The sequence below is a fragment of the Meleagris gallopavo genome, chromosome 3, assembly GCF_000146605.3.
Source record: "Meleagris gallopavo isolate NT-WF06-2002-E0010 breed Aviagen turkey brand Nicholas breeding stock chromosome 3, Turkey_5.1, whole genome shotgun sequence".
Classification (NCBI taxonomy): Eukaryota; Metazoa; Chordata; class Aves; order Galliformes; family Phasianidae; genus Meleagris; species Meleagris gallopavo.
Genome location: NC_015013.2, coordinates 42,792,277 through 42,814,565, shown reverse-complemented (window position 1 = coordinate 42,814,565; position 22,289 = coordinate 42,792,277). Strand labels below are relative to the sequence as shown.

Below are 22,289 nucleotides of genomic sequence, written 5' to 3'. Positions count from 1 at the left end.
ATTATGAGTGCAGACTAAAATTTGTCACTAATTTTTTTTTGTTTCCTTATTATTTTGCAAGATATATCTAATAAGAATTAATCAGTTAATCACATCCTCTGATTGTTCTTTGGTACTTTGGATTTCTTCTCAGGTGCAATGAGGTATGCAGCTGGGAAAAGTTCTGTGGGATGTCAGCACTGTTCCAGTGGTTGAGCTTTTAACAGCAAGTGCCAAGATCTTGCTGTCCAGACATATGCCTGCCTATGCAAAATCGATGTTAAAAGTCATCTTGGTATGATCTTAGTGTATCTAGAGATAATGCAAGAAACAAAACCTCCATAAAGTAGAAAATGAAAGCCAAGAATTTAAATATGTGACCTTTTAATAAATTATGGAACAATTGACATCTGTGGTTATCTTTTGTTGCTTTTAAAATGTTGTCATTTATTTATACCCTTAAACATGAATTTAATGTCAGCTTTAAGCTTCTGTTTTGGAAATTTGCCATAGAATCAAATTCAAGAGCCAATATAGTTTTGTTAATGTGGACAGAAATACACACATAATGCCGTTATTTAATCTTAACTACCATTCCTGCTATTGCAAGCAAATGCTTTACACATATCTGAAAAGCCATTCTTAGCAAATTGAATAATTGTCGCATCAAACTCTCACAAAGTTATACCTGCATCAGACTCAAACCATTGGAAAAACAACAATCCAGTAAACAATGTCAGTATCCCAGTTTGAGAAATTATAGTGGTGTCCTACTGTAAGGTTCAGTGAGCATCATGTCACAACCAGCACTCAGCTTTCCTCTCTATGAAAGCAGGTGGAGGTATCTTCCAACTGCCTGATTGGTACTCATATCTGCATTTCAAATGAACTTTCCTAGTGGATTCAAACAAGAACAAAGACAACATGCTCTGGAAATGACTGTGCTTCAACTTTCTAATGCCATTTAGGGATACCCTCTGCTACCCAAGCTTCAGTGTTAACGTAAAGAACAGAAGCAGAGTTAGGGCTTACAGTTCTTCAACCTTATCTCCATGTTATTTGAACTGTAAGATGTTGAATTAAGTATATATATATCAAATTAATGCAATCAGGCTTTGCACTGTGTGGAAAGTAACGCCTGACATGGAAAATAGATTTAGACACCCTATTAACTCGTAAATACATAAAGAATAACAAGCAAAATGAAAAAGTATATGGAGCTGTCTTATTTTAATTAGTGACAAGTTAAATTGCGCATACTACAAATTACTTTTGGATTTCCTTTTTACTTATGTAGTCATGCACAGTGCAAACTCTGTGTTAGATGCTACCGCAGCTCACAGTAGCAGTTTCTGTCTCTGCTGTGTAAACAAGCACTCATCTGGGCAGAAGCAGTTTAAATTTTTTTTATTATCCAGCGAGGTATCAGCCTCACTTTAAAAACAGTTATAATTAAAAATTCATGAGATACTAGAAATGTTTATAACATGAATTGCTTAGTAGGAAAAAACAACTGTTTCTACATAAATATTATCCGCATGATGGATGGATTGTCAGGCTGTATTTACTAAGGTAGTGTTTCTGTGCAAACACAGTTGCTAATTAGAGGTTCGTTTTGGAGAAAGAGACACAAAGCCAATCAGTTTGATGAGGGGAGAGCTTAGGAGTTGAGATCCCTCGCTCCTCTTTGACTTTAATCAAGAAACGCCAGTTTGAACAAATGAAAACATTATCAAGTTGTAGTCAGTCCTTATCTGCAGAGACATTTCAGTGGTGTATTTACCACCCCTGATTACCTTCCCGCAGATTTTTGGCTGTCTCCAGGAAGCAGACAGAGGTGCTGCTCTGCAAGCAGCAATTAAAATTCTTCCCCATCCACAAAAACTCCCTTCTCCTTGTATTTCAGTGCAGCCGGAGGTGACCCTGCAGCAGAAACTCCCAGGAGCAGGCACCTTTCTGGTCAGGGTCACATTGATCCAACCACAATGTCTGTGACCCAACTTGAGTTGCCACGAAACTATCACTTTCTCTTTCTTTCAGTTTTTGTAATGTGTAAAAGTCATTAAAAAAATATATGTATATATATCACATGCCCAATATAAGCTGGCAAACATTTCGCTTTTGCTTTGAGACTCTCTTGTTAATGCTAGCAGGGCACAGGAGAAATAGCTCTTCTTGCAATAGAATTTTCAGTAGAACAATAGGAAATGAAGAAAACTGGAAATTGATGTATTGGAGATTGAAAGTGAACCAATTATAACATAAACAAGACAGCACAGAGTTTACACAATGACTTTGGGTGAATATTTTACATACAACATTTTCAAAGCACTCCATAAACCCTGCAAGATGACACAAACAAAATAGCAGATATGTACTTCAATTAATTGGCATGATAATGAAACCACAAACAAGACTCTAACATAAAATGAAATGAAGTGGAATAAAAAATAAAAATAAAAATTAAAAAATTAAAAAAATCACAAACTAGATTGCCAGCATGTAGGTTAACAAATATTAACACTGTTTCAATTTTCAGGCATTGTTATTTGTGATAACACTGTGCTTTAGTGTACTGTGATCTTATCGAATTTTTAAATTTGTTTTTTAATTACCTCTCAATACTAATAGAAACAATATGTTTTTGTTTTCTAGATACTCAGAGCATATTAAATACTTATAATAAAAATGAATCATAGAATCACAGAATAGTTTGGGTTGGAAGGGACCTCAAAGCCCAGCCAGTCCCACTCTCTGCCATGGGCAGGGCTGCCCTCCAGCAGCTCAGCTGCCCAGGGCCCCATCCAACCTGGCCTTGAGTTCCTCCACGGATGGGGCACCACAGCTTACATGGGCAGCTGTGACAGCGCCCTGAACCTTCTCTGTGAAAAATTTCCCCCCAACATCTAATCTAAATCCCCCTTTTGATTCAAAGCTGTTCCCCCTCTTTTTCTCTCACTATCTACATCCGTAAAAAGATTACTTCCCTCCTGCAACTGTCTTGATTATGAAAAATAGCAGCCATAAAGAACTGCAGATAATTAGCATAAGGTAGTTTTAGTTTGAAGACCTATGTTCTGCTCCATTTAAGCTTGAAAATCTTACAACATGTATCTGGCGAATTTGAAATCTTGGCTCAGTAAGCTTAAGCTTCCAGCATTTACTTCTGCAGCGATTTAAAACATCCACTGGATGGCAGTACAGACCCGCAGGTGGAAATCTTTAACTCCTTTTCCACCGCATCCTCTCTAACTGTAAATGAAATCGGCGCAACGGTGTTTGCAATGAGAAGCCCAGCAGCTTCTCTTTACTGTGACCTTTTTGCATTTTTCACACCTGTCACTATGCAGGTCCCAAGAATCAGGCTGGGCTGTGCCCAGAGCCTGCTGCAGGCTGCAGCAGAGATGAGGGAGCAGCAGGCTGGCAGTGCCTGGTGGCAGGCTGGCCAGGGCGGGATGCTTCAGGCAGGCAACACATTCATTCTCATGGAAAAAAATGAGAGACAGACTGTCTGTAGCATAATCTTCCTGCTCCTGAATGGTTCAGCACTCACATATTTCATAAAGCGTAGAATCACAGGATCGTTGAATCACTTGTGTTGGGACCTTTAAAAGCCACCCAGTCCAACTGCTCTGCAATGAACCTACATACCTACAACAGATCAGGTTGCTCAGAGCCCCGTCCAGCCTGATCTTGAGTGTCTCCAGAGATGGGGCATCCATCACCTCTCTGGGCAGCCTGAAAGCATAAGCTTTATGAGGCTGTTTTTCACTTATTGGCTGCATGAATCTCTTCATTGTGCATACAGTTCCTGAGGATTTTAAGTTTCAGGCTCATTCCACATGTTGTTTAGTTGATGGTATTTCTGCAAGAAGCAGCATCTAGAGAAGGCTGAAGAGCTGTAAGTAGAAGAGAGCTGTGCAGATAACATGCAACATGATTAAAAATTAACATGAGTACAAAGGGTACTTCTGTTTATAACATTTCTTTACATTTAAGAGAAATATTTTTCTTTTGCTTCTCTTAGATACCATGTCTACTTCATATCTCTGAAAATAAAAAATAATTTTCACAATGTCTCTCTCTCAAAAGGTCTGATATTTGGCTCATCCTGAACTATCTCAATAGTAGTTAACAAGCACGATGGCATCTATGTTCATGAGTTCAATTCTTCTGCCAAAATATTGGGTTTTACTTCTATTTCTTTCTGTGATGTTGTATAATACTGGCAAAAGTATACAAATTCCACATCTCTTCCTGAAGGAAGCTGCTTGTTAAGGTCGGTTTAAATTTTATCACAGGAAAAAAAAGGAAGGAATTGGCATGTGCCAGATTTGAAGCAGTTACCGCAGTAAAGCAACAGAATTGGAAGAATTTTGCTCAAGAACAAATCTTTTGCTAGAGATAAATAACTGATAGGCAAGTATTTTTGAAAAAAAAGGAAGATACTACCTGTTCAAACATCTCTTTTTCTCTGCTACATATACTAGAGCACCTGCCCCTAACATAATGGTCACTTTTTGTCCATGTGAATTGGCTATGCCATATGGAAGAGCCTTTCCAAGAATGTCTGAAATATAGCAGTTATCATGACAGCTTTCAATGAATCATCTCTCTCTGGGAGTCTCAGGGGAAGCAAAAGTAGAGGATGATTGAATTGTCCTTTTATCTTTAAAAGTGATCAGGACTGAAGCACAGCAGTGAAGAGGTTTTTAGAGTGCTTATATTTCTACTATCATGATTCAACCCGTTCTCTGAATAGTGAACTCCCCAAATTTCCCCTTTGTGGATGAGTTTCAACAGGGCAGAAATAGAAAAGGACTGGTAACTTGATGAGAGTTGATCATACAGGCTGGTGGGAGTCATGTACCAATTGAATTGTCCACTTACAAGTGCACCCCATTTAAAGCTTAAGCATGATCACCACTGTATCGTAGATGTAGGGTACACACACCAGCTGTATGGGTTTATATTTTAGAGCCTTTGCTTATTATTTCTTTCAATATCTCCTTTATGCTCTGTTAGGATGCTTGACGGTTCAGTGCAGAGCAATCTCACACACAGCCACAATGACAAAACTTGGCCCTTATGACCCAGCATCACTTGCAAGTTTCTTGAAAGTCCTTGAATTAATAGCTTAAATATTTATATTGTGACTCCTTTTCCTATCTTCTGTAGGGAAATAATGGGTTTTCAGTTACTAAGTCAGATCACGTGTTCAATAACATCAGCTGTGTGTGCAATACCTTCAGCAGAAGTATGCGCACATTTGTCTTCACTGCCACAACAATGAAATGAATGTGCTGTACAGTTATTATACAGTTATTTCCCATTAAGATGTGACCAGAATGTTTAAATAAAAGGGAATTTGCTATTCAGCCATAGTTTTCTATTAATCAATAGACCAAGCCATCAGAAGGCATATTATGTGATGGAAGTCTTTGTGAAAGCTCTCCCATTCCTGAGATAGATATGGATGTTTAAGATGCAAAGTCAGGGGTCACATTCCAACTGAGAATTAACAGGTGCAACTTCCAAAATAAACAACATTGGCCAATGTTCATTCTCAGTTAGGTTTATTGTTTAGCAAGTATTTTCTGGTTGGTTAATGCTACAGAATACAGAACATCTTCACACAATCCCAGGTGCTCTTGGATTATCTATCTTGGGTTACATAAAAGTGTTATTTTTAGAACTGAATAATATTTTTAATAATCCTGCAGGGTTATTATACTACTATACAGCTCAGCACAGTGTAGCTGAACAATATTATATATGAAAGTCATGGTCAGCTACAAAGAGATATAGCCAGATGGTACAGTAACACTTAAAACTATTTTTTTTTTAACATTTTTTTGTTTATATCACTGTATCACACGCATTCTTCTCATCTGAGACAGCACTCACCCATGAGCACACATGCTGAGGCACTGCAGAAGCCAGGCAGAGGACACTTGTGCCTTCAAGCCAGCATGGAGCATGAACCTGAGCTCTGCCTTCACAAGCACATTGCTGCCAAAACTTATGTCTCTGTTGAGCGTGGCCACGGGCACTCAGGAAGCGCTTTCCACATCTGTGGGGAGCATCTGACCTGATTCTATTTTTGCAATTTTTTAAGTTGTAATAGCAAAATTTAAAGCTTCCCTCAATCTGTACATAAAGGTGAAGACTTGTTGGCACTGAATAACACAACTACCTTTCAGAAGTTACTTAGGATGAAACCACCTGCTCTCCATAGCCACTGTAATACTGCTAGCACTGCTCTGTGTTAAAAACAGAGGGAATGTGTGAGGCTTCCCTAAGAGCCAAGTGGGAAAAAAATGTTTGCCTGGGTGTGAAAAAGGAAGAGGCTGCTAGACTATTGAGGCTGATAATCTCACAAATCAGTGGTGCAGAGCTGTGTTTACTACATAGCAATTAAATCCCTTACAAAATTAGTTACCATTTCCGCAGCAGATGTTATATGCTGCATACAGACAATCCAAATGACAGTCTGTCTTCCATGTCTTTCAGTGACTGTCTGAATAGTTCAATAAGTTATCCAGATAACCACTTCTGTAAGGATATATGTTATGATTGTATGCTGTTCCTAATGGAGAATTTCCCTTGATTTATGACTTTTACCTTTCCAGCATTTTTTATTCAAAGCATTTATTTGAAAACTAATAAAGCATGTAAGCATTACCGTAATAGCTAAAACTCACATTATGAGATTTATTGGGGAGAGTTAGGGCTGACAGAAATAGCAGCTGAAACTAGTAGATTATTGTCCTTCCCAGAAGATTGATCAAGGAAAACATCAGCGATTATCAATATTAAAAGACAATAGTGATACATCCAGCACTTTCCATCTTATCCACATTCATACTTGTACACATCATTTTGCAAGTTAGAAACAGAGAAGACACATTTCACACATTTCTACAAGAGACAGCCTTTTCAGTCCTGTCCTCTTCAACAAAGTAGCAGGAGATGCTGCAGACAGGCAAACTAACCACCAGTCTGATGGGTCTGTCAGGGCTGTGCTCCATCTGGCGGGTTCTTCGTCCACAACCGCTTCAGCTTGGCTCAGTCCCTACAGCCTGAAGTGACTTCTAGAACCTAACGTTCCCCAATGAAATCCTCCCCAAAAAACTATGCAAGTCTATGTTTTGCTCTACCCGACAACTCCGATCTGCATGCTTCTCTCTTCCTGCACTTCTTACAGGCTTCACATTTACATCAGCTTTGAGAAGCAGAAAGATCTTTCCCTCGTATAAATGCTGATTCAGAGTAATTATTGTTCTTGGGTGGGTGTAATTTACAAGATAATCACACAGCTTTCTGTTTCTCACATTCTCCTCTTCCCTCTTGTTTAGGAGGCAGCCTTGTTCAGCACAAATATTAATACAACTCGTATACGAGAGGGCATATCCTTGACTTATCATCATCTGTGATTTTTTCACTTGACAGGTTGAAAAATGTGTACATCTATTTACTCTGATGGTTCCCTTATCACCACAAGCCTTCCTGAGGCTAAGTCTGCTCAACCATTTGATTTTGATTCTGGAAGCAATGTTAAGGCCATTAGCAGCGTCCACATAAGGATGCTCTTATAAAACTTGACATGCTTATTAATCATAAATTCAGCGGACATTCTGCTCCAATCTTTCCAGGGACGATTTATGCTTCCTTCACAATAAAAAGTGAGGGTTGGGAGGAGGGGGGAGTTGCTTTATTTCTAGATTAGTATTTGTGCCAGGTAGCAGACAATGTTTGGTATTTTCATATCAGAGTTCCCATCCAAGGAAGAGCACTTAGGCCTTTTCTGCTTGTATTACACACAGCATCCTCCAGAGCAAGACAGTGAAAAAGCTCAGTCAGAAGTTCAATAGCAGGTGGCAGCAGGCAAATGCTGACTCTGCCTTATCAGTAGTGGAATATTGTCTTTACTTTTTCACCATATATTACCGAATATTACTTCAACATTATGGCACCATCATTTAAAGGACAGAAAAAACAGAAGACTATGAGATTTTTCCTACTGATTCATTCCACAAGTGTCTTTTAAAGCTAAGGTACCAAAACTTGTATTCCTGAACTAGGGCCTGAGTAAATCCATAGAGCACCAGTGATTTTCAGGCTGCAAATTAACTAGTAAATTAACATAGCAAAGATTGTGCATGTATATTCATTTTTGATTGCTGAGCTGACTTAATTAAGACATTTGTAACATACTGAAGATCCAGCCTGGGCTCATGAAATAGGTTAGCAAAGATCATTAGTCTTGGCAAACCTGAATCACCTCGTGAAAAATGCAACATTTCCAGAGTGGAAAAGAGAGGGAAACGGACTGTAACTCTCTGCTAGCATTGCCAGCACATTACTCTGATCTCACCAGCCCATGCTTATCACTTGGAAAACAACTGAGTGCAACTCTGTTATAATTGCATTTTCCTCTGATTGCCTGCATTTGTTCAAATTCAATAAACTTAAAGTGAAATTCAGAGAGGCAGAAAACGTGTAGATCAGCACCAAAGATAATGTGAATGCATTGGCCTGTGAAACAAAGCTCCTAAATTTTGCACATGTAGGGAAGCTAAAGGCAGCAGGAGAAGGGGTCAGATTTAAGACCATTTTAAGGGAGGAAACAATATGGGTCACCAGGTCTGGTCTCCACATATCACAGGCAACTATATCACAGAACGCCTTTCATCGGTTTATTAAGCTCTATAGTAGTAAGTTTTCGTGATAAATGCACAGTCTGGAATTGTAGTTTCAAAATATTGCTTATGATAATCCTGGGACAAGAAAGATAAGATTCAAAATAAAATACTCCAATTCTTTCCCCTGCTCCTGACCAAAACTCTGGTTTAACTTCATTCCTACATTTTGGAGTTGTCATTCACGTTCCTTTCAAATCACACATTTTCCATCTTCTCTAAAAAGCTCACCCTGTTGTTAGCTGACTTGGCCACACATCACAGCTCTGGTGTTCACCATGCTCTTACCTCCACAGCTGTCAAATGCGCAGTCCTTTCACCTCAGGTGAAATCATTAACAAATTACCCTGTGCTCCCACAGTCCAATAAACACTGAAATCCTGTGGTCATACAACACACTCTTTTGTAATGTTCAGATGCAGAACAGACTCTCATTTGATTCTTTCTATTGGAAAGTTGCTCATTAGAAGCTGTAAAATAAGAGATGACCCTTACAGGTGGGTCTTCCTTTCTGCTTTTTCTTCTTGCCTGTACTGGAACTTGAAGATCATATTTGCCCTTTGATTTGCTTTGTTGTGTTACTTTTAAGGTCATTTTTAATGCAAGTTTCCCTTCACTTGCTTTTTTTCACCTATTGGTCTGTACCTTCTGTCTCCAGGTTATGACCTCTGTGATTCCTGTAGCTCTCCTTAAGTGCAACTTGACTCAAGTCTTGCCAGTCTCTGTCTGACCATACAGTGACCGTATTATTTCACAGGATTTCAAATATCACTGTCATACTAATAATACCTAGATGCATGGCTTTACTGATTGCTTTAGAAGTTTTATTTGTTCATTCAAGCCCTTTGAAGCTAAGCATTCAATATATTTCCTTAAGTTAGAGCTCAGAAATGTAAAAGTCAAGCCATTAATTGTCAGTATTGAGTCTTCAAATGTCTAGAGAGATGCCTGCCCTTTTATTTGATAGTCTCTGATAAATCTCAAACTGAGACACTGATATGTGTTTTAGGGAGTTTTAATTAGATTCTGTTTTATCATCTATCAGGCATATGAAGGTAAACGCAGAGTTTCTTCTTATATCAGAAAAATTTGTGTAAGAGTCATGGATCTGGGATTAAGGCTCCCCAGTAGCTTTGATTGAATTATTTCCTAAGTACTTTTGTGCATTCATTATCGTAATGGACTCAGATGGAACTACCTAAACCCCTTCACGCAGGGTCACATCGATTTACAGAACTGATTTGCCAGATTTCTTGAGGAGTAAGATAGAAAGTACTTGTGCTTTCAAATGGAGAAGAACGTATTTATTTTAAAAACAAAATCAGTCATGAAAAGAAAAAAAAAGGATCCTTTTGCATCTGATTTAAGTTATAAAATAATTTTAGAACTTCCATATCATTTTCCCCCTTAAGACCTTATGATAACAATTTCAAATACACTTAAGCGAGTAGAATTTAAAAAAGGGACATTGGCACAGCAGCAATGAACTTTGGAACAATGAACTTTGAAACAAATAATGTTCAGTTGCCTGGTCTTTACTATGGCATGCAGAGCCCCACTGAGCCAGGACACATACACATTGACATTAACAATGCCTGGAGATAATTACTTGTTTAGAAAACAGTCTAACAAAATCAGCATATTGACAGAATGAACATGGAGGGTCTGTAAGACTCTTACTAGATAATGTTGAATTAATAGCCTAGTTTAAATACTGTTTCTTTCTAATTTTAAGTATTGTACTTAAATTCCCATGGAAATGCTTGTCTGGAAACCACAGAATTGACTCTGCCTTTTGTATGAAGAGCAGAACATAGATTTTCAAATGCCAGAAAAATAGGTAACTACAGTGACCTGTGAATGTAAAATACTTAAACAGTCTCTGCTGGAGGGACTGGGAGTTCTGCCAGGAGACAGCAGTCATGCTTACTTTTGGACACTCTCCACACTCACAGACTTTTAAGAAAACCCTGCAAACTTCAGTAACATCTTTAGAAGAGGCGTCAAAACGTCCTCATCCTGAAGCAGTATGTAGCCCTTTGGTACTGCATGCTTCATAGTGAAGGCTTCACACCAAAGGCAACTGAACTGAATGCACTCCAGATACTGACAGAAGGCTTGGAGGAATTGTAACCCAAAAGAAAGACAGCAACAAAAACAGGAAAGTATCAAAACATTTTAAATGAAGAACAACATAGTAGACATGTAATGAACATTTACATCATCAGACAGGGCCCCAAACACCTCTTTCTTAGGTCAGAAGAGATTTAGCCAAGGAGAATTCAGGCCTCTTACTTTCAAAGAAGTATTACATTTTAGATGCATCACAAGAAATAAAACAGCACAACGCCTATCAAAAGCTGTGTGAAAAAGGAAATCTGCAGCAGAGATGATGTGACAATAATTATACCAGAAGCTCCTTCATCCAGTTTGGAGAATGCAATGCAATGGAAAGCAGAGCAATGACAGCAGAGCAGCAAGATCCTAAGCTGCAGAAAGTAAGAACTTGCTCAAATGCAAAAGCAGCAGGCACAGAAACAAAGGAAATAAGCTGCTTAACTTCAGAAAGTCTCAGGTACACCAGGATATCCAACAAGACACCCTTCCCTCCGCAGCCAACCCTTAAATGAGGTCTGCACTGCATGCACCTGAGCTCCCCTGGGTTGGCCCTGCTTTACCCCTAAGGTGCTCAATCACTGGTTCAAGCTATCACTTAGCATTTCCACTACACTAGAGTACAGGTTACTAAATAAAGCAGGACGGGGTTTTGATGTTCTGCAGAATGGTCGTGGGCTATAGCTCGTGTCTATGCTCTGAACTCTTCTTTCTCTGGAGATGAGTGGATATGAACCTATGGCAAGCATACATACCACCGGTCCCTGGTTCTTCTGGAGAGAGCACCCGTGGGCATGGGACAACACAGAGTCTCAGAGCACATGGGTTAAACAGCTGTATGGGAGCATGCCCTGCTTCTGTGTAGTTTGCTTGTACAGACATAGCTAGGCAGGCCAGCTATTTGGCTCGTGTTCAAACAAGGAAGCTGCAACAGACATGAGAGTTGACCAGCCTGTCATTTATGCATTCTGGAATGTCAAGATATTACTGCAATTTTGAAGAAAAGAAATAAAACTTTCTCTGCTTCCATGGAATATGAGAGTTACAGCTGGCAGGCAGCTAGCGAGAGGAATTGTGCCTGTCATTTCTAGTCCACACAAGCACAAAATAAATCCTTTCTCTTTTTATTCCATGCCATGGATAGTTTGAGCTTGTCTTCTATCAGGAGGCCTGCAGAAAGACTTTGTCTGTCTGCCAAAGCTCTTGTTAAATAAGCTCTTGCAAAGGCAGTTTTCACCTTTTGGTCCAATTCTTCATGGGTCAGATGATCCACAACTTCGCCTGGGATCCTAATAAAACAGTCCTCAAGAGCTCCATGGACACATAGGTGTTAAAGGCTGGTAACAACACCGTAATTAAAAACAAATTAACAGGAAATCTGAAATTGCTTTAAGAAATGTTCCTGTCTTGTGTAACATCTCATAAATCTCAAATTACCTTTGAAACTTGACTTCTTATTTCAGAATAGCTACAAGATCAACAAACAACTACGAAGTAGTTGAAACATAAAATTTACTTCTAAGGCCAGAGGATGTCTTTGATAGTTTTCATGGCACTGGAACTTATTTTAAAACTTACTTCAGAGAAAAGAAACAGCACAGAGAAGCTGTACTGGAGGTTAGTAGCTGCAGTTGCATTAGTAATGAATATTTCCCCTGTACAACTGTTGCTTCCTGTTGAACTGGAAATAAATGAACTCTTTTTTTAGCCAAAGCATTCTTGTCACAGAAAGAGTTATGTATCTTGCAGCATCATTTAACCACACATTAATAATAACACTTAGGTACTGAATGAAAATGAAAATCTCTTCAGGACGTGTGAGTCGAACCTCCCATGATGTTAGAAAAGGCTATGTTTAAAGGTTTAACCTATTCCTTATTTTATTATTTCTTTCTTTCTTTCTTTCTTTTATTTTATTTTTTTTTTTTGCAAAGCTGATCCAGGGGACCTATATAGGATTTTGATTCCATATAGAACATGAAATTTACTTCAAAATCATTTAGAAAACTATCGATATATTCTGATGAAATCATCAGTATCTGTTGTATGTTCATCAATTCAAAAGACAATTACAGAATTTGGTTTTGCAAGAAAGCACGGATTATCAAAAGCTGAAATTCATTATGTCAAGATGGCTACAATTTCATCAGTCTGATGCTATTGGATGTTTCGTTAAGAGCTCAAATCCTTTGGAAAAAATTATGCGGTGATCTCAACTTCTATTTTGTTTAAAATGAAAAGAATTGTCCAACCCATCACTGGTTCCAGAGAAAAGCTTGAAAATGTTTCCCAAGCATATCCTAGAAATTCCAGATCTGCAGGCAAATAGAAGAGCCAATAGATAATAGATTTTAAAAATCCTTTGTCATTGTGAACTTGTCTTGCAGTGTTTTTCAGGTCTGACAATCCTGCTTCCTTCAAAAAAAAAAAAGTCTATTCATTTGTATTGTCAGAGAACTTCCGAAAATATAGCCTGTCATTTTTTTGTCAATTTACCATTTTTTTTATCACTGTTAGTCATGCAGCTTCTTTTATTATACTAGTTAGGCTGTACAGTTGCTCAGCAAGTTTTGGAAGTTTATTTTCCCCTGACACTTACATTTTTGCTAAATCAATGAAATGATTATCAATTGCATCAGGCAAATCCCAAGCTTGCAAGGAAGGAATTTGTTTCTGTTTTTTTGATAGGCTGCATTGACACAATGCAATATTTTGCTGGCTGAGATACATACGAAAGGACAAAACAGCTCAACCTGCCTTCAGAGCACAGCACAGCAGGCAGCAGCGATGCTCAGTGGCAGCACCATGGGTGAGGCTGGGGCTGGACGAGCTCCTTCACCTACAGCTGCCTCAGGTGGGAGCAAAGACAGATGCACAAATACAGAGAATTTGGAGAACGCAGTCGATACCTATGAGCTGAATTTTGCCTTAGGTGGATATATAGTCCAGGGGTGCCTCTTCTGGTAAGTATGTTCAAGAGAGTATATGGCTGCCAAAATACAAGAGGAATTAAATTTGACTTAGTCCTTCATTCTTTTGAGATATCCTGAAACTTGACATCCCCTGAAATGTCTTTTGAGTGGGATACAATAACCTTTGCTTCATTAGAGTTCCCAGCCTAGAAATCCATAGCAACTCAGAAAAGAGAAAACTGAAAACTGTTTGAACAAAAAACAGTGCAGGACACCAACAGATAAGGGACTGTTTTGTTCACGCTCTCAGTTCCTGTGATGTCCAGATGAGGCCACTATGGTTTTATTCTCCTGATTGCAAGAAAGGAATTTAGTTTGATTACTTCAGAGTTTCCCATCTCCACAATCGAAAGCGTTTTTCTGCGAGCCTGTTTTTCTGTTGGAGAACAAAGAAAAGGAAATGGCTATTTTTTTCCCCACACACAGTGGTTACATTACTTTCAGAGGCAGGAAGGGAACTGGACAATGTAAGCTGCAGATGTGGAGATATTTTTTAAAATCCCCTCTGCTGCTGTTGCCTCTCAGGCAGAAGAAGTAAGGCAATACAGGACCAGGAGATGTCGGACCGAAGCAAATGTTTTTATTTTATAAAGGCACAGCCTCTGATATTCCCTGCCACAGGCTGGCAAAGCTTTCCAACCTGCACAGGACATAGCAGAGGCTGTTTCAAATAGACAGTGTAGTGCAGAGCCAGGAAAGGGCAGTGAGTGCTTTGGCTGAGTCAGGCTGTTAGGAAATCTAGATTTCTGCAGGGAGAGGCTAGGCTGGGCCCTGCCAAGGCCCCAGGCAGTGAATGCAGTGGAGGCACTCTCATCCAAAAATAGCTGACTGGACATGTGGGACTGACTACAGGCCAGCCATGCAGGATGGCAGCAGGTTGTTCGTTCCAGCTTTATTATCCCAAGAAAGGAAACATGTTTCTGCATGCAAGCCCCCTGAAAGCCTTTTTTTCTTCCTTTCGCCTCTGCCACAGCAGGGGAATTGCCTGTTCAAATCTGAAAATTGGCATGTTTCTACCAACAGTTGGGCAGATAGCTCAGAGTCAGGGTTCATGAGGGACTCTCATCTTTGCATCTTGGCCTATTTGAGCTGCAGGGCCATGTTTTAGGCTTCATTTTCTGCCATGCTGTTTAAGACGCAAGGTGGCCTGTGGCTCTGTCTACCGCACCACTTCAGGCGGCATGTTTGGGTGATGATTAACATGAGCACTGAGTCAGAGTTGTGGCTGATGGGATGTTTGATACGATGTTTGTTTGTAAACTGACAAATATTGGCAGAAGAAACTTGTGAGAGAGGGATCCGTGGCTGCCATGCAGGCTGACAGCATGCTCTGACCAAACAACTCGCCTCAGCCCTTTGCAGGCTATTCCAGGGAATGCAGTATTTCACCTCCCGCCTCTTAAAGGACCAGTTGTCCTTAGACCACGTAGCCCTGTTAAGGTGCATGCTCTAACTGTGCTTGTCATCATGGTCCTGGCTGTTCTCCAGGCAGATGGATGGATGTCCCCTGCATCCCTTCTCCTCTCAGGCAGAGGCGGCGCTATGGGGGACCTAAAACTGAACAGGAATTCAACGGTGTTCAGCAGCAGGAAAAGCCTGAGGGGACTGATTCCAAAGAGGCTGCCACAAGGCCACAACTCCCAACAGCATATTTGTGTGTAGTCCTTTAGCATGTGATCTGTTGCAGGGCTTTAAGGAGAGGTCCTTTGAAGTGGGGGGTTGGGGAATACATACATCACCAGATCTGTCAGGAAGCAGCAAAGCATCTTTGTCATCACTGGAGGAGAAAAACACTGAAAGTTATGTCCTGTTTATCAGAATTTCACCTAGTTTTCACGGTGCCTGAAGTCTTTGGATATCCTTTTAAGGTTCCCTTTGAGTTTGAACTCACCACAGGTTCCTGTAGCAATACAATTTCCTTTCATCAGCAGAGCCAGTTTCAGCTGTTGTTGGGTATTATTATACTTCATTGCTTCCTTCCTCTCCCATCAGTCCCTCCACCTGGATTTAAATGTCTTGTATAGTTTGAGTTATTTGACTTATAGTCCCCGTGTACTCCAAGATATCTCAGAAATACAGGAAAATTGCCCAGGAAAAAGGGGACTTCAAGTGGCTACATTTTCTGCAGCACATAAGAACCAGACCCCCAAACTTCACTGAAAGATGTGTAGGACAGGGTAATTTGGGCAGAATTTTGGCAGAAAAGTTCAAAGTTGCCTGCATGGGAAGATGCTCTTCTCTCAGGGAAAGACCCCAAGTCACTGCTAAAACGGGGACTGCATTATATTAGCTTGAGCCTTATATTGCACAATGTGACTGCTCACACTTGGCAACGTGGGTAGTGAATGATCATCCAAGTGGGCGCAGATACCACTGGAAAATGTCACTGCTGCAGTGAAAGTGGTGCCCTTTCTGCATAGAAAGAGTCCTATCCTCATTACAGAGATGATATGTAAGGTAAAATATTGTTACAAGGCGTAACTTTTTTGTAAACAAAACAGAAAACAAGAACTTGCAGGAAGATTCTTTACCTGCATTCTTGCAGAATACAAAGTTTTCTGCTGGACTGGTAATTATTTCAGTGAAATGAGGAACATTAAAATAAAATTGAATTTAAAAAAACTGAAATGATGGCTTTTTTGTTTGCTTATTTTCTCCAATAGTTTTCATGTTTGTTTTTTGAAGTCACTCTTGTTAATTGTCCTGCAGCCATGGTATGTACTAGATAGCCAAGAAAGCTGACATGGGGAAGTTATATACAGCATCCTTGTGACCTTTTTGCAGTGAAGATACATATCTGTCCAATAAAGCCCAGGCCAACTGACAGTGACAGCTGCCTCATGGCATTCAGTTTGAATTGAACAGGTTTGCTCGCAAGTCTGGAGCAAGTATTTCATTACAGACTGTGCACCAAGAACAACATAAGCCCCCAAAAGTGAAACTTTCCCTCAGCAACTATGGAAAATGCCCCGGTGGACTGAGATGCACTTCACAGGCTCCTCCTTATCTCCTTGCTTTGACTTTCCCGAAAGCTGTCAACCTCTGGCGGTATTTGCGTGTTGGTGTAGCACTTGCAGGAGAAGAAAATCTCCCTTCATCTATCAGGAGCGATCCAGGGTGTTATGGGAACCAAGCACTCAAAGAACGAGGGACGAAGGAGCATGCTTTTCCTGCGGAAAAGTTCGAAGTTGCCTGCATGGGAAGATGCTCTTCTCTCAGGGAAAGACCCCAAGTCACTGCTGAAACGGGGACTGCATTATATTAGCTTGAGCCTTATAATGAAAGGGATGACTAGTGCCCCTGACTTCTTGTGGGGACTGCCTGAGGTGCAGAAACTGAACCTTTCGCGTAACCAACTGGTGGCGATTTCTCCTTCACTGGGAAAACTAGACCGTCTTGTAGTGCTGAACCTGGGTGGCAATCGCCTCAAGTGCCTGCCAAAGGAGATTGGACTGCTGAGGAACCTGAAGGTTTTGTTTGTTAACATGAACTGCCTGACAGAAGTGCCAGCAGAGCTCAGCTTGTGCAGGAAGCTGGAAGTTCTGAGCCTCTCGCACAATTGCATCTCACAACTGCCTTCAAGCTTCACTGACCTGACAAGTTTAAAGAAACTGAACCTCAGTAACAATCGCTTTGTGCAGATCCCCCTCTGCATTTTTGCACTGAGGAGCTTAGACTTCTTGCACCTGGGGTCCAACAGGCTTGAAAACATAGCAGAGAGCGTCCAGTATCTAGTCAACTTGCAAATCTTCATCGTGGAGAATAACAACATACGCACGCTGCCGCGGTCTCTCTGCTTCATCACAGCTCTGGAGCTGCTAAATGTAGATAACAATTCCATACAGACTCTTCCCGATGATCTCTATCTGCTGCACAGGCTGCCCCGGATTGCATGGAACCCGATGGACAAAGGCCTTCACATCTCCCACAACCCTCTGTCCCGACCCCTGCCTGAGATCATTGAGGGGGGACTGGATGTTCTCTTCAACTATCTAAAGGAAAAGAAGGAACACAACTAAGTTTCTGCCGGACTTGGGATTAAGCCTGTCATCATGACTCACTTGTGCCAGAGTACTTTCCCCAACAGTCACTTCCACTTCATAACATTTGGATTTCCAAGACTGTGGATGGCTTTAGTAATGGCTGGCAGAAAGCAAGTAAAGTGTAATAGTCCTGTTTAAGTGAGTGAAGAGTAAAATTTTCTAAAACTATCCACTCCTGTAGTCTTCAGAGTTGGAGTGTTTGGGCTTTTCTGGAGAGGAAGAAAACATGCAAACAATAAATGGTGATAAAATATTTGCTCTTCTTTTGACAGAAACAAATTAAGACAGATGGCTAGAAGTTTAGTTATCTATATTTGCCAGATATTAGGCTGGAGAAATATTAATATAATTTGGATTTGCTCTATATGATTGAAGTTGCACTTTAACTCCTGCTCATTTCTTCATGTGCAGGTATGACTGCATAAACAAACACTGCTACCTAAATGAATCTCAAGGAAAATGTTTAATTTGCTTTCAGCAGTGTATATATCCTGAGCTATATTAGCCCAAAGACAATATATCACTGGCCAGTTCAATATTCCTTGTTGTTTACCCTGCAGCTGTGATCTGGCTGCTATAAATTGCAGGTGAAGATGTCATTAGTGGAGAGATTCTCCAGCTCTTTGGAAGAAGACTCCAAACATAGCACCTAGTCCCATTCCTGATACATGTGTCTTTTCCCATGGAGCCTACTTGGATATTGGTAGAAGTGTATCAGGATCAGCCAAGGGGAGAAATGGAAGTGGAACCTTATTCCCTTGAACAGAGGCTGCCAGATGAAGCTGGTCATTATGAGATGGACTGCTCTTGTTTCCCTTCTGCACTTCGCTGTATTTGGAATCATGGAATGACTTGACTCAGGAAGCAGTATGTCTCCTAAGGGTGAAGTATTTCTTTCAAGAAAACCAGCAGCAAACTAATCATCTGCTTAAGTAAGAGCTTCAAAAACAAATGCTTATTTCTGTGATTTTCAGTATCAGTCAGTAGCAAAGAAGTTAGGTCTTATGTGATTTCTTATATTGATCTTCTCTGTATGTCCTTCATCAAAGTTTTATCTAGTAATAAAGAGGCAGTATGAAAGAACTGTTATCAATTTATGCAACTTGATTTTTTTCTCATCCCAGAGAAGACAGAAGCAACTCTGTCGTAATCAGTTGAGATAAATGCTTCTAATAGCAGCATAAAAAAGGAATGAGCCTGTAATTCTTGAGCTAATTAAGAATATCCAAAGCCACTTTTAAAGTGCTTCCTATTGTATGTCAAATCTCAGGAATCAATTATTATTTTTTAAAATGTAATTTCCTCAGAATTATGGAAGACTGTAGAAGGTGGACTGAGGGAAAAACCCTCCCATCAGCAATGGTAGAAGTAGTCTGCTAAGAGCAGACAGTCATGCAATTCATAGGAACATGCAAGTAAGTGCAGCACCTTTGGCCATGCTAACACATCAGTGCAGTGTCGAACATAGCAATGAAGGAACTATGCTCACAGACTCTTTCACTGTAGGGCCACTCAGTCTGATATTTTGTTGTGTTGTTTTGTGTATCATTTCTTATCTTAATAGAGAATTTCAGTGCTGTGCTCAGCAACTGCAGTTTCTAGGAAAAAAAGAAACATTTTTGAAGGCCACTTTTGCTGGAGCATAAGGCAAACAAAGTAAATAAACAAACACCAAAACACAGTAATTTGTGTCTTTAATTTAATGTGTGTTTTAAATGTTATTTTTAATCTTCCTTTGCATGCATTTACTTCATTCATGCAGTGGGATTTATAGCAAGTTCCAAGATTTTTAATGCACAATACATTGAATAAATTAATATGTGATTCAATTAGCGACAAGAAATAACCCTGCAATTATTTATAGAAATACCAACAGATAATTCTTGGAGGAGATTAGATACAGATTATTAACTTCTCTAAATGCCCATTTCATATCCCTAAGTCTTGCATTCACGTAAACATTCTACTCCCTCAGCAGCACTTTGCAGGAAAATTAAATGCCTATGGCATTAATCACCTGAGAAGGCTTTCCACACATCAGCATCCAGGATTATGTGACACCAGATAGCCTCTGATATGTTCTGACTAGAAGAGGTATGCTTCATAATTTACATGGGAGATGTGAGCCTGAACTCTGTGTGTTCATTAGGACACTACTACCGACGGTGAGCAGCAGTGCATGATTGAAGAAAATGGTCTCCCGACAGGGGATTAAAAGGCAAATTTGACAGAATCAAATGCATCTGGAAAAGCAGTTATAATATGAAGTGCAATAGCAATAATTTAAAATTCAATTATTCAATTGAATAATAATAACCTTTTACTCAAGCTAATAAACCTTTGCAGGGATACGAAACACATAAAAGTCTCTGCCTTTTTAAACAGAATAATAAAATTCATTGAATAAATGGTACTTTAATGTATAATTCAGATTTTGCTACTAAAAAGATAATTTCTACTGAACTGCTTTAGTCTTTCTTTCATTTCTGCATTAAAACCCTTGTAAATAGGTTTCTTAGAGATACAGAAAATGAACTCACAAGAGCAAAGGTAGTATTCTGAATCCTTACTAAAGTAGGAAAGACTGTATATCACTGTTAATGTATTGAAGTGTGCATAGGGGTCAAATAAATGCATATGTGTTTGCATCTGAGAGGGTGTAAGGGGCACAGGAGGGAGGCAGAAATCATGATGTCACATGCTGGCTCTCATTTTGAATAGGGCATTAGCAAAGAATTGGTGGATCTCAGCAGTGCCATCTGACACCAGTTGTACAGACTACAGGGGGGATAAAAAGAAGCTGCAGTGTCTGCTGACACATCTCATATGGAAACTATCATTTCTATGTGTATATTAAATGATATAACTTTGATGTAAACCCTTTCAGAGAACTATATGCTGAACACTGCACTTGTTTCAGTACTCACTGAAGTTTTCTCATCATATAGATCTCCTAGCAGTATAACTTTTTGTGCATTTATTATTCTTGTTGTTATTGATAGTGGTGATCTTCAAAGGAATGGGGAAAGCAGGAGAAACTCATGGAAAAGAATGTTCTTAGAGCAGCATGACTGTTCTATGGCTACTGCTCAGACAAGCTTGCATAAAGCTGAAGGGTAGAAAAATTCTAGGTATGGATGAAACAGAGGGCAAAGCGTGAGAACCAAATGTCTGGAAATCATGTAGTATGCAATGGGGCTATACAATACTGATACTAATAAGCATACTGATGGCACATTTGGTAAGGTGAACAGCTTTGATGTATTTTTATCTTAAATCAAAAGGAAAATTGCATTCTGTGAAAAGTCTAGTAAACATGCAAGACCTTCAAGAACTAGAAGGTTTCAGGATCTTGGCATAAGCCTGAAGTTTGAACTTCAACCTTGAATTGAAATAAAAGCATTTTAATTTGAGACGTTGCTGTAGTATCACGCTATAAATTAAAGCTGAAATGTGTTGTATCTACTTCTCTACAGCTACTGGACAAACCTGACATGTGGACAAACTTGCTCATGCCATTTGTCAGAGAATCATAGAATGATTGAATTGTTTGAGTTGGAAGGGGCCATTAAAGGTCATTTAGTCCAACTCTCCCGCAGTAAGCAGGGAAACCTACAGTTAGATCGAGTTGCTCAGAGCCCCTATCCAGCCCAACCTTGAATGCTACCAGGGACAGAGAATCCCCTACGTCTCTGGGCAATCTGTTCCTGTGCTTCACTATCCTTACTGTAAAAAACTTTGTTATAGCCAGTCTGGAACTCCCCTCTTTTAGTGTGAAACCATTTCCCTTTATCCTATCACAACAGACCCTGCTAAAGAGTCTGTATCCTTCTTTATTATAGCTCCCTTCTGAAAGGATACTGAAAGGATCTAGTGACCTACCAAAATGCACTGCAATGTCTCAACAGCCCCCTGGGGCATCACCAGGCACTAATCTAGCCAGGAGCAAAGCAAAGAGTCTACAAAGATCGGTTTTCAAGATGCACTCAGGTGGCACATCAAAACGGAATTTGTAAGATTCCATCTGAAAACTTTTGAAATTCAGATTAAATATTATTATAATTTTGAATTTAATTTTTTTAATTTAAACACTTCAAACTATTATTGTAATTTTGACTGAAAAATGATGTCCTCTTTTTTTTCCCCCAATTTGCAAAGACTTTCTCAAAATTTTTCTTTGTTTTCATCAAAATTTCCCATTTTCTTGGTCAAACATCAGAACGGTCTCTAGGTATTTTTATAAAAAGGACATACATTCCAGAGCTTAAACATTTTAGGATGTGAATGAATTAATTTCCTGCTATTGCACTGTAATTTCAGGAAAACCCGTATTTTGGTTGTCTTTAATATTTTAAAGAACTTTGCAGTCATTTTTTAACTGAATGAGGATGCATCAAAAAATAACATATTGATCTTGGAGAGCTGGAGACATTCTTTACTTCACTGGATTATCACATTACTTGAAAAAACGTATCAAC

The 22,289-nt window shown here is 39.6% G+C and overlaps 1 protein-coding gene across 1 annotated transcript; it reads left to right on the top strand.

Annotated features, from left to right (window-relative positions):
* The first annotated feature begins 16,614 nt into the window (after positions 1-16,614).
* Positions 16,615-20,351, top strand: LRRC30 (leucine rich repeat containing 30). Its single transcript, XM_010708744.3, has one exon. It carries the CDS (start codon positions 16,891-16,893, stop codon positions 17,785-17,787), a length of 897 nt encoding a protein of 298 aa, XP_010707046.2. The 5' UTR covers positions 16,615-16,890; the 3' UTR covers positions 17,788-20,351.
* Positions 20,352-22,289: the final 1,938 nt, after the last annotated feature.